Source organism: Rhinolophus hipposideros, assembly GCF_964194185.1.
Source record: "Rhinolophus hipposideros genome assembly, chromosome: 19".
Classification (NCBI taxonomy): domain Eukaryota; kingdom Metazoa; phylum Chordata; class Mammalia; order Chiroptera; family Rhinolophidae; genus Rhinolophus; species Rhinolophus hipposideros.
This window is the reverse complement of record NC_138065.1, coordinates 5,282,513-5,294,891: the sequence shown is the minus strand read 5'-3', so window position 1 is coordinate 5,294,891 and position 12,379 is coordinate 5,282,513. Positions and strand designations below refer to the sequence as shown.

At 44.7% G+C, this 12,379-nt stretch overlaps 1 protein-coding gene and 1 pseudogene across 4 annotated transcripts; both read right to left on the bottom strand.

Moving 5' to 3' along the window:
• Positions 1-895: 895 nt before the first annotated feature.
• On the bottom strand, positions 896-1,507 carry LOC308487249 (mitotic spindle assembly checkpoint protein MAD2A-like; annotated as a pseudogene). Its single transcript has one exon. The product of its transcript is annotated as a mitotic spindle assembly checkpoint protein MAD2A-like (transcript).
• A 5,383-nt stretch (positions 1,508-6,890) lies between these two features.
• Positions 6,891-11,786, bottom strand: HJV (hemojuvelin BMP co-receptor; the record flags this gene model as incomplete). 3 transcript variants are annotated; one of them, XM_081025281.1, is made up of 6 exons in its annotated part: positions 11,653-11,786; positions 10,237-10,423; positions 9,307-9,881; positions 8,595-8,834; positions 7,737-7,791; positions 6,891-7,543 (listed from the first exon to the last, which is right to left on the bottom strand). In XM_081025281.1, exons 2-5 carry the CDS (start codon positions 10,331-10,333, stop codon positions 7,750-7,752), a joined length of 954 nt encoding a protein of 317 aa, XP_080881407.1. In that variant the 5' UTR covers positions 10,334-10,423; positions 11,653-11,786. The 3 variants fall into 3 exon arrangements, with proteins under 3 accessions (XP_080881407.1, XP_080881408.1, XP_080881406.1); XM_081025282.1 differs by lacking the exons at positions 6,891-7,543; positions 11,653-11,786 and having other exon boundaries at positions 7,575-7,791; positions 10,237-10,581; XM_081025280.1 differs by lacking the exons at positions 6,891-7,543; positions 7,737-7,791 and having other exon boundaries at positions 8,211-8,834.
• Between the last annotated feature and the right edge of the window lie 593 nt (positions 11,787-12,379).

Below are 12,379 nucleotides of genomic sequence, written 5' to 3'. Positions count from 1 at the left end.
TCTGTGCCCCCTGAAAGCTTTACTCAAGGGCTTGTCTTTGGTCCTTCTCCCTTTTTTGTTTTTAAGTTTGCTCTTCGGTACAGCCTATTTGTACACCACTTGTATAAAATCTATACCTTTAGTCTGTCTCCAAAATTCCAGCTGGCATTTCAGACTTAATTTGTCCACTATGGAATTCATAATCTTCCTCCTGTGCTCAAACTCAGTTCTTCCCTTCGTTGTTGTTTTTTTTTTTTGAACATACATATTTAACTTTATTTGTCATTGTCATTTAAAGCTTGATTGTATAAAACAAAAAGACATTTTTGAGTTCTGTATCACCAGAATTTAAATAGCAGAAATATTGATAGCTTTGTAGGTGTAATTATATAAATTAAAATCAAATAACTGGAGGTGTTTTTTCAATATGGAAACTATACAAATGAAGTAAATGACAAAAGGACCTAATAGCAATATTTTGTTATTTATGGCTTATCTGTTACTTTAGGACCTAAACAAACATTCTGAATATTCAGACTTGTTTTGTGGTGTTTCATATTTAGGTATCTCCCTACCTATATTCTGAGTCAAACTACTTAACCATAAGTTCTGATTTAGGAAGGCATTTAGCTTTATAGGAAAAGTTCCGTCTATAGTGACCACCTTTAAAAGGAATTGACATTACAGTGCTGATGTAATCTGCTGGTTCCCTTTTGAACAGTATACAAAAAATTATGTCAACACTCTGGAAAGTTAAACAGGTACCAAAAAATGGGACAGTTATGCACAGTTCAGTAAAATGCATTAAGTTTTCCACATCTAAAAATTAACCAATGAAATAAAACATATGAACTACATTTGACTTGGTTTCAGGAAAAGCACATTTGAGAATTGCATTATTGTTCTCATCTCATCTTCAGTCATTCACAGGGATTCTGCAGGTCACCATGCTGTTTACTCTGTGGATTGTGGTAGCGAGGAAGGAACACAGACTTGCTCAGAGTTGGTAATGAACTGTGGTCCCAACTCTTCCCATTTTCAGGTACGACCAAATCTTTGTATAAATCAGATCAAATGAACAAGAAACTTCCAACAGTGGCAGGAATGTCACGGTAGCTGTGATCTGTCTGATCAGTGAACCGGTTTCATCTTGGATAGCTTTCTGAGACTTCTCTGGGTGCACTGTCCTCTTTGACTTCTTGTCACACTTAATACCAAATTGCCATCTTTCAAGGACCTCACCACTTACAGTATTTGAGATGACTACCACCAGTTTCTGAACTGAACACTTGTGTAACCAATCTTTTGGTTGTTTCACCACATTATTTAGGTATTTCATGACCTCAGGATCAGTAGTTACAAGTAAGGTGAGTCCGTATTTCTGCACTGGAGTAAAGGTTTCAGATGGACGTATGCGTATGTCACACTGATCTAAAATGCCGTTGATGCCAAATGAGAAGAATTCTGCTACGATTTTGGTGTGATGCCTTGCTCCCAGGAGAGCTACAGTGCCATGGCCAGGCCCCATGAGCAGATGGCAACCGCAGGGCTCCCTGCTTTGTTTGTTTTTCAAATGGAACTATTATACATTCCCTCGGTTATCAAGGCTTAAAATCCAGGAGTTGTCTTTGATGCCTTCCTCTCTGACATTCCCCACATCCAGTCAACTAGCAAAGGAAATTCTGTAGAGGTCACCTTTCCAGTGTTTCTAGAATGCATCTCTGATTTCTTATTCCACTACCACCACTCTGGTTCATGTTCTTGTTAGTTTTTGCCGAGATTATTTTAATAGCTTTTAACTGATCTTTCTGCTATAATTTATAGCCTTATGACTAATCTAACAAAATTGAGTTCCAGTCTGTTTCTGCGAGGCTCGAAAACCCATTGCTTAACAATTGAATTCAAATACTTCAACTTGGCATTTGAAGCCTTCACATTTGGTTGGCATCAACGGAACTTTCAGTCTCATTTTCCACTATTTCCTCCTGTATGTACCCTATGTCTCAGCCAAACTTCAGTGTTTGGCTCCACATACACTATAAATGTTATTAACACTGAGTACTCAGTGTTCCCCTAATATATCCTTCTCTGCCTTTTTTAAAAATGCTGTTCTCTGTACCTGGAATGCCTGACTTTCCTCCCATCTCTGCTTTTTGAAATCCTTCCCATTCTTCAGTAGACAGTTAAATGACTTTTCCTCTACGAAACCTTTCTCGATTCCCAATCCCTTCATCTTTCACCTTGTGACCAAATAGGATCTCATTCTCTTTTGAGTACTCGATAGCACGTTGTTTATATTTCTCACATAGAACTTACATGTAAATTTCCTTTTCTCTCTTAGATAAGGAATTCCTAGAGAGCAGGAACTATGTCCGTATTTTTTTTTATCTCTGTATTCTTCATAGCATCTAGCAGAGTACATTTCATAGAGTAAATATATTATTAACTACAAATCGAATTGATAAATAGAGGTATGTGTCGGGAGTAGAATCTGCCACTCATTCAGAATTTAGTATTGTTTCTTATCAGTGTTAGGCTTTAAACTTGAATTTGAGTTCCTTCTGCTATACTGTAACTTATAACCAGTCCCTCTTCAAAGCCTAGGGCGGTAAGGAGGTGAGAGGTAATGACTTGTTTTTCTATGAGGGGAAAATTGGACTGTGCTGATGTTTATAAATATGAGGAAAATGGTACATTTCGTACTTAGCCCGACTTCCCTTTTTCTGAGAAATTCTTTCTTACACAATTCAGTGATCCAGTTGGCTCAGCCCTGCCACCCAGTGGGTAAATGAATGTACTGTCAAGATCCTTCGTCCAAGAATTGTCTCAAAAACACACAAACTTTTCTGAGACCTGAAACTTGACCCAAACTGCTCCTCTGAGTGGTGAAGATGATTCTTTGATTAGGAGAAAAAGAAGTGGAGGAAGGAATGTGGTGTTTACGACTGAGAGGAAGAAACCACATATTAAAACAGTTTTTTGTTTTTTATCCAGACTAACATTTAACAATACTTTCTTTGTTAACATTTACAGTGTACGTAGAGCCAGCTACGCATGTGTGTTATGATGCAATTGCACAAACATTTGATTCTCACTAGATAGGCAGGCAGATGTTTTGTAGAATGTATATTGCGATTCACAGAGCTCAAATGACTTGCCTAAGTTCACACAGCTAGGACAAAAATCATCTGATTTGTGGCTCACAGATCTTTCCACTAGAGCAGCTCTGATTCTTAAAAAGTCATCTCCTTGGTAAAGATTTCTCCAAGCAGATTTAATTGTTACCGTTTTTATATTCCCACAGCATGTTGGACATACTTCTGTATGTTATGATGTTGATCACTTATCTTGTGATTATCTGTTTAGCTGTCTGTTCCTTCCCAGCAAACTGAGCTCCCCAAAGGTGGGAACCATGTTGTCTTAGGGTCTGGCATAGTTTAGGTGCTTCAAAAATTCTACAGAAGGGTCAAAAATCAATCCACAGGATTATTTTAGCCTGATCAGCTAATGTGTAGCATAAATAACCCATGCCATTGCTCATCCTTCTGGTTTTGGTTTCTCTCTGAAGCTGACGGTACTGCCCTGGCTGTAGGGTTGGCTGTGGTAGGTCCAGGTCAGTGACCTCCATAAAGAGAACATAAAACCATGACAGAACATTTTCTATTTCAGTAAACGGCCTTTCAATTCTTGGCTGGGGTAAGGTGGGATGAGAAGGCAAAATGAAAAGGCTGATTAATTTTTTTTAAATCTGACTTACTAATTTCTCAGAGGTCAGAGTAGAAGAAAAGTGCTGTATCAAAGACTGATTACACAAAACGCTGGATATTAAAAATATTAGTTCTTTGATACAGCGTTAGCAAAGAATGATTACAAAATAGCCCATAGTGGAGAATCTAGTTATCCTTCCTGATTTCTCTTTCACTTTCCCACTCTCCATTCACACACAAATTTTATCTCAGGAAACATATTTAATTTATTCCTTCCCTTTAACTGTTGGGAGGATGAGGAATAACTTGGTTTGGAAGCAGGCAGAAAACTTAAGGAAGGCCTTTTATTTTGTAATGTTCTGCCTTCTTTTCCTCTCCTCAGGTGCTGCTGCAGACCATGGAAATGACTTCTGTTTCCTTGAGAAGAAATGTGGGAAAGAACTTGCCATGAAGCATACAAGGTGAGGTAAAGTGAGTTGGGAAGGGTTGGGTGGATCTGAGAAGTGGTTGAGGTGGCCACAAGTTTAAGAAGTGAAGGGGAAAAGTTCAGGACATCCAAGGTGGAAATACCCTCCCTTTTAAAGGTCAAAATAATTTACTATAATGTAGTTGAAATCACGTAGTGTTTAATGCTTATACAAAAACCAGCAGTCTTCCGGTACCTTGACTGAGATCATCTCTTCCAGTTCCTTCAGCTTTTTCATCCGGTATTTACTTCGTATTTCTAAACCATATATTCCTTCTTTCATTTCTTAGTTTGGAAATATTAGATATGTCTATTGTTTTTTTGTTTGTTATAGTAATTGAAATGTTAAGCATTTTACATCTCCTTGTATCCCTACCTTCCCTTTTCTCTTCCCTCATCCTCCCAATCGTTATATCACAATTTTGACTAAATCAATAGGCAGTGTTTACATTATTGTCACTGTGTAAATAATATCCATGTGGAGCCAGGTAGAGTATTTTGATTGTTTCGTGTCTTGAACAACCCTTTGTTGTGAAGTTATAATTTATTTAAACAATTCATTTAGTTTCCTATGAACCTATCTTCAGTTTATTTCTGAAATGCCAATTCTGCCAAATGCTTATTAATATTTTCTTTCAAATGGGCAACATATCAGATAAGCTAAGAAATTAATTTTCTTTTTCCTGGAGACTTACTCCATCCCCACTAATTCTTCTTAGTCACCAACGCCACCTGCTGACTGTTGGTGGAGTGGAAAGACAGAATTATGAGGCACAGGGTGCACGTTTTTAAACCGGAATATGTCTTTTCTATGGTCTCTGACCTAGAGAATGACAGTCTGGAGAAAGGAATATAATCCTTGTGATAGAAAGAATGTAAAATCATTAAACATTCTCTGCCCTTACGCCGTCATCCCCTTCTTTTCCGTTTTCCTAGAAGAAGGAAAGTCTGTTCTAGTCTTTCTTTCTATGCTCCGGTCATTCTAAGCCTTCCTGTGACCCACCAAAGGAAGAGGGAAAGGTGGGCTGCCCATTTTCTTAAAAATGACAGCTTTATCGGGCATACATTATGTATGATAAACCACACTGTCTAAAGCGTATAATGTCACGGGTTTTGACATATGTATACCCATGAAATTGTTGCCACTCTCACGATAATGAACAATGTTTACTCCCCCAAATTTCCTCATGTCCCTCTGTAATCCATTCCCCCCTCTCTCCACCCAACCCCAGGCCGTCATTGATCTCTTTTCTGTCACTACAGTTTTCATTTTTTGTGATTTTATATCAAGCAAACAGTATGTACTCTTTTTGGTTGTTGTTTGGCGTCTTTCACTCTCATTATGTTGAGATTCATCATGTTGTTGTGTACTTGTATATCAGTAGTTTATTTCATTTTATTGCTTAGTTGTATTCTCCGTATGGATTTGCTACAACAGGTGTATCCATTCACCTGTTGATGGAGATTGGGCTTGTTTCCGGTTTTTGGTTAATTACAGACAGGATTTTTATGAACATTTGTACAGATACATGTCATCATTCTCTTCGGCCAATATTCCGGAGTGGAATGTTTAGAATGTATGGTAAGTGTATGCTTAGCTTTTAAAGAAACTGCCAAATTGTTTCACAAAGTGGTTATACTGTTTTACATTCCCACCAGCAGCATGTGAAAGCTCCATATCTTGTCAGCACTTGATATGGTCAAGCTTTTTAATTTTAGCCATTCTAGTGGTTTTGTAGTATTTTCTCATTGTGGTTTTAATTTGATTGGCATTTCCCTAATGCCTAATGATGTTGAGCATCTTTTCATGTAACTTATTTTGAGCTACCCCTTTTAAATGCTCCATTGGTAACAGAGCTAACCCTAAATGTTGGCAAAGGAAGCAGTATTACATGACAGGTGCCATAAAAGAATCTCATTCACCAGTTGGCTATGAATTCTTCTTAACTTACTTGAAATTCCTACACCTGAGGGATAAAATTACTTTTGAGTTAAGAGAACCAATATAAGGAGCAGTTTCTGAAAAAAGATGTTTTGAATCAGAATGCCTATGTTATCTGTTAGTGAAGGGGGCAGAGCCCTAGGTAGTCTTCCTCCCGTTTTCTTCCATCAGATTGTTTTCTAGATTAGCTGACAATCATTTCAGAAAGTAGAGAGACTGTGCTTTGAGGAAATGGCAGAGTGGCTGTGGTCCTTAGAGGACGTGGAGAGGAGAGAGTGGGGGATGAAGAATTGCAAAGGGAATTTGAAGTGGCAGAGCAGGTAGCGTGCCACTGTCTGGTAAGCACTGGACAGTGTGTATATGGTCAGCTGAGTGAGACTGAGAGAAGAGGGCGAAGATAAGCGTCAGTATGTGATTAGATGAAGGGCAGGCCCTAGATGGTGGAGTCCCTGAAGGGGGAGACTGAGGCCTGGAAAAAGGGGGAAATACTGAATGTGCAAGTTACATCCTTCGTAGTCTTATAGAGAGAGCACTGTCACTCTAGAGCATCTCGGACTAGAACAGCCTCTACTCTCAGTCTTCTCTTCTACAAACTCGAGTCCTTCAATTTTGGGTCCCCTCCCTCCCCGCCCCTGAGTTCTCCCTTTTGGGTTTCATATGACAAGGAAAAAGCAGCTTTTGTGTGGTGGCAGCCACCGCTGCAGCTCCCCTTTCCTGCCCAGCTCTACAAGCATGACAGAGAACCCTGACAAGGTAGTGTAGTGGTTAAGAGTTAAGGCGCTTGAGCCAAATGGCTGGGTTTCGTTTCTGGCTCTACCATTTATTAGCTGTATGACTGTGGGCAAGTTGCTTAATCTTCCTGTACCTCAGTTTCCTTCTATTGAGAGGAGAATATTAACCCCCTTAGAGAGCTGTGAGCATTAAATGAGTGAATAATTTAAAAGTGTTCAAAACATTGCTTGGCAGGTTTTAAGCTCTCAGTAAATGTTAGCTGTTAATTGAATTTAAACTCCTTGGCCCCACTTTCAAGGAGCTTCATAATCAGGCTTCTGCCCTTCCATCCCATTACTTCTTTTCTACTTCATTTGAGTGTTGCGGGTTTCCTCACTGGGTCATGGATCTATTCATAACTCCAGAGGTTTCCATTGCCTGGAAGGTCCTTAATATTAATAATTCAAACCCTCCCCAATCATCAAAGATCACTTCAAATCCCATCTCCTCAGCCACCTCTTATTACTTATTATTTCTTGAGTTCTCATCCACCATCTTCCCATCTGAATTCTCAGTCGCGTAGAATTTAGTGAATAATTTACACACTCATCCCTCCTTCATGTGCGTCAGTTTTGTCTCCCTACCAGCTGGTAACCTTTCTGAGGGCAGAAACGGTATCTGATGCTTCTCAGCCCTCTTAGTGGAGTGAATCCATTGCCTTCACTCCAAGCCAAGCACCTGTAAAGAGATTCAACATAAGGCAACAGAGGAGGATGTGAAGAGTTCATAGTTTTAATAACAGGTTAGTTAGAGGTGGGGATGGTAGTTTCTCTCCTGTCTGTACCATTCTCCAGAGGCAGAGATTCCCTCCACCTAAGACCCAGACAAGCCCCACTGCATTTCTGATCTGAGAGAGCAGAACACATCTTACCCACATATGTTCATCAAATAGACTCTTTTCCAGAATCCTTTCCTCCTCTTTCCACCTTCCAAGAGAAAAATCTCATTAGATTTTGAGTTTCTTACAGGTAACAGTCGTGTGTTCCTCTTTCAGTTCTTTCCCCTTAAAAGTTTCCATCCTTCCATTTTCTGCTGATCATCAGGACCCCCATAACCTCTTAACTTCTAGGGGTACGCTCAGGAGTGGATGGACTGGAACAATTTGCTTATTGTGAAGGGGCCTGGGGAAAGTGGTGGAGAATCCCTACAGAGGTCTGGAATGCAGAAACCTTATCCAGAATCCTTATTCTGTGGTCATTTCACCCCGGGCTGCAGCCTTATCTGACTCTGGACCCATGTCATTGTTTCATGCGTCTCCTAGGCCCCACTGTTTCCTTCAGTGATTCTTTGTGTTCTTCCCTGCCAATCTCTTCCCCCAAATCATTTCCAAATGGGCTTGGCCTAATTATTGAATGCAAAGCCACAGAACAAAGAGCCCGGAAAGGAGTGGGGCTGGGAGGGTCGCTGAGGAAAGAGGAACCCCGGCATCTGAGGGGAAGAGATGCAGGTTTTCTAAGTCTGGCAGGAAGGCTCGGGCATCCCCCAGAGCTGCCTGTGCTGCCACCGTAAAGTTGGGGTCACCGGAGATTAAAACATCAAAGACACAGGAATGAAAGTAAGCGTCTTCGACTGGCAGCCCTTCCTTGCACAGCTGTCTGGCAGTCTCAACCGCTATAGCTCCCCGACGATTGCGCTCTGAGCGAGAGAGTCGCTGGCTTGGGGGGCACCCCCCAACACAGAGCTGCAGGTCCTGCTCAGCTGAGAAGGCCCTGGCCACATCCTCTGCTACCTTGATGGAGAAGGAGAGCTGCCCAGCTGTCTGCCGAATGATTATGGTTGTGCCAATATAGGCAGCGCGGATCTCCACGTGGCTCCCGGGGTTAGCAGTTCGAATGGACAAGCTCGAGCCCCCAGGGCGGGCACCTCCATTGACAGAACCATCTTCAAAGGCTGCAGGAAGGTTGTCCACCTCTGCCTGGTAGACCTTCTGATCGATGCATTCCTGCATATTCTTAAATATGATGGTGAGCTGTGAAGGCAAGAGGGAAAGCAGGTCATTCTGGGCGCAGGGCATCGTGCCCTGCCCTCCCCCCAGTCAGGGGTCCGATTCCCGCAGAGCTGCCGGGCCTAGCACGGCCCTCACTCCGGATCCCTTCTTCTCTTTCTTGCTGTAGTGTTGCCGCATCCCTGCTCACCCCCCTCTCCGCCTTTTGGCCTCCCGCTGGGCCACTCCCACAGGAGAAGGAAAAGGTTTCCTTCTGGAACGCCAACCCAGGGCTCCTCAGCTCCCCCCCCACCCAACTTTCTGTTCAGTGTTTTCTGAATTTGAGTGCAGTTCCCACCAAGGGGAAGTGATTTGCAAGAGCAAGTGCTTGGCGGGAGGGAGTGGTTCCCGACGCGGGAGTGGTTGAGGAGGAAGCCTTGCTGGAGACCAGTGGGGGTGGGAGGGAGTGGCACCGTGGGGGCACCATGCGAGGGCCTGGGGGAGCACGAGTCCTGACCTTCCGGGTGGTGGTGGCGTTGGCCCCCGACGCCACGGGGGAGCTGGTGGCCTGGACAAAAAGGAAGTCATTATCCAGCAGGGGCCAAGCTCCTTGGACACGGCAGGTGTGAAAGTGGTGGTGGAAGCTGCGCACGTGGGGGTCCCCGAAGGAGGCGCAATGCAAGAAGCCCGGGGGACGACCGTGCAGCCGGGCAAAGCGGCCTTCATAGTCACAGGGGTCCGGGGCGGGGGGGCCGGACGAGCGGACCGGGCCGCTGCCAGGCAGGGCGGGGCCCCGGGGCGGGGGCGGCGCCGTGGGGCCCTGGCGCGAGCAGCCGTGCTGGATCATCAGGTCCTCGATGCCGTGCACCGCCGAGTGGAAGGCCAGGTCCCCGCGGCAGGTGCGCGCCGTGCGCCGCGTGCAGAGCGCGTAGGAGCGGAGGGCTCGACAGAGGCCGCCCGAGCCCATCCCTGCGCCCCGGCCGCCGCCTCCGTCTCCGCCTCCCAGCGCTCCTGGGGAGCTCCCACCTCTGAGGCTCAGGGTGGACGATACATACTCAGCGTTGCAGCGGAGGATCTTGCACTGAGAATTAGCTGAGGGTAGGAGGGAGAGGATGGTGAGACGGTCCCCAGGTCCCTGCTCTCCCACTTCTCATCAGGGGGTTCCATCCGTTCCGAGAACCACTGAAGGTCTTCCCGTCCCCACTCCCCAGCTCCCTAGTCCTGTCTTCACTCAGTTTTGCTAAAAGTGTGTCAACCCGCTAGATCTCTTGTCCCTGGCCACCCAGGTCTTTCCTAGTGGCCTTCCCCAAGTTGAATGGGAAATAGCATGTTCCTGTTTGAGAGTGGGGCACGTGAGACCTCAGCACCCATCTCTTAATTGACGCACGCCCACCCCTCCACACAGCCTACCCTTAGCATCCCAAACCCTCCCTTAGCCCTGCCTTACCATGTCCACAGAGCAGCAGCAGGAGAGTGAGAGCGCCTAGAGTTGGGGGACTGCCATGGGGGGACCGCGGACTAGGGGACTGGCCTGGCTCCCCCATACCTGTCCAGCCAGGTTCCCCCGGGCTCCAGTTCTTTCCAGCTGATGGCCCTCCTACCTAGTGAATTTTGACCCGCCGACCTGTAAGTGTCTGAAAAAAGAAATTTGGCTGGGCATGAGGAAAGGGGAGAGGTGAAGATTGTTCAGGATGATGTGAAGAGAATCTGGAAAGATCAGGAAGAGGATAAACAGACTAGAGGTTAAGCAGACTGTAAGTGTGGCTGTTAAGCCTCTGTGCCCTGTTCTTGTGGCCACTTTCAGGTCCCTTATGCAATACCCCTAGGTGGGGGTGGAAGGAACGTTGAGTGGACTGGAGGGGCAGAGTCCACTGTATTGCCCCATTCTGAGCTACCAAACAGCAGAAATATCAAAAAAGGAGGAATCATGGGGACCGATCAGATCTCAGTCATTCCAGTGGGTTTCCCAGTAGAATAAAGATCTGGAAATACCTCAGAAACATACCTCTTATTTGCTCCTCCCCATCAGGAGGGGACACTTTCCAGGGAACATTCATTTCTTTTATTCATTTGTGTCAGAATGTTGAGCAAGAAGGAGTAAGGGTGGAATAGCCATCTCCTCCGTATTCAAATGAAAAGGGAACCAATCTCTTTCATCTATTCTAGAGAGCTGCAAGTATAAGTCTCCCTCTCTCGCGGGATAATGGGATGCAACCCAAGCACGCAGTTCTTGAATATTTCAAACCTGACAGGAAGAATCACTCTTTCCATTAATCTTCCCTTGGAAAATTTGGACGTTCTCAGGCTTTGGATGGGGACAGAGTTTGGGGAGGGGTCAGCTCACTCCTGCCAGCTCCCTTAGGGTAAGGAAATGATGGGGGGAACAGTCATGCAGGAGGGAGAATACGATGGCAGGACTAGAATGTGGGGAGAAATCATTTACAACAAGGAGTGGCCCCCACCCTCAGAAGCCCAAAGTGGAGGGCACTGCTAAGCAGGGGCAAGGTAGAGTATCAGTGACTAATCATCTGAGGCTATATTTGGCCTTGGTGAGAAAACCACAGACTGGGGGATGTGGGAAACTCCTCTGAAAGAAGGACACTTCATCAGAAGTCTTGAGGTAACAAGATGAGAAGAGAGCTCAGACTGCCAGAGGAGAACTGGAGGATTAAACTTCAAATGGGCAGAGGCCCGAGGCCAGAAAGAAAGGAGACAGAAGGAGAAATGGAGATTGGGGCACCTTAGCATGGAAGAGATCCTAGCTTTTGGACCAGAGACATCCAGGTAGATGTCGCAATTTTATGCAAGTCTTAACTTCAAACCAAAAGCTTATTAAAGGAATTGCAATTTCATTTTGACTTACTGTTTCCAGAGGTCAAACATTACTCTGATATCCGGTTCTCCAGCCATGACTGCCTATTCTGTTAGGCATCTCCAGTCAGGGGATCCCCGTCTTTCTCCATGTCTCCCCCAGGTCTCCAAATCGGCTGCAATCTCAGTGAGGTCAGGGAGCCAGAGGAGGTCTGGTGTGGGGGGGAAGGGGGAGTATATGGCTGGCAGGAGCACTGGACAGCTGAGTGGGGGAGGGAGGTGGCTACTGAGTTGACTGTTTTAAAAATAGCTAAGTCCAAAATTCCAGGAGTGTTGGTGGGGGTAGGGTGTGGGAGTGGGGAGGATGGGAGGATTAGAGAGAATATGAAGTATAAGGTGCCACACGGGGGAAGGAGGACAGAAATAGGACAGGCAAGTCAGATATCTCATTCCAACTTATATGAGACTAGTCATTGCCTACTCCAGGCAGCCCTCCAGCATGGTCAATAGTGAGCTCCCGGCCTTTAAAAATTAGAGTGGGCAATTTTGTATGCCTTTCGTTCACCACTGTCATTCTTACTATATTGAATATGCATTTACTTTCTACGGAGTAGATCTAGGAGGTAGCTGACTTTAAATACGATTGATACTGTGTTTCCCGGCAAATAAGACCTAGCCAGACAATCAGCTCTAATGAATCTTTTGGAGCAAACATTAATAAAAGACCCGGTCTTATTTTAGTATAATATAAGATCAGGTCTTATATTAATGTTTGCTCC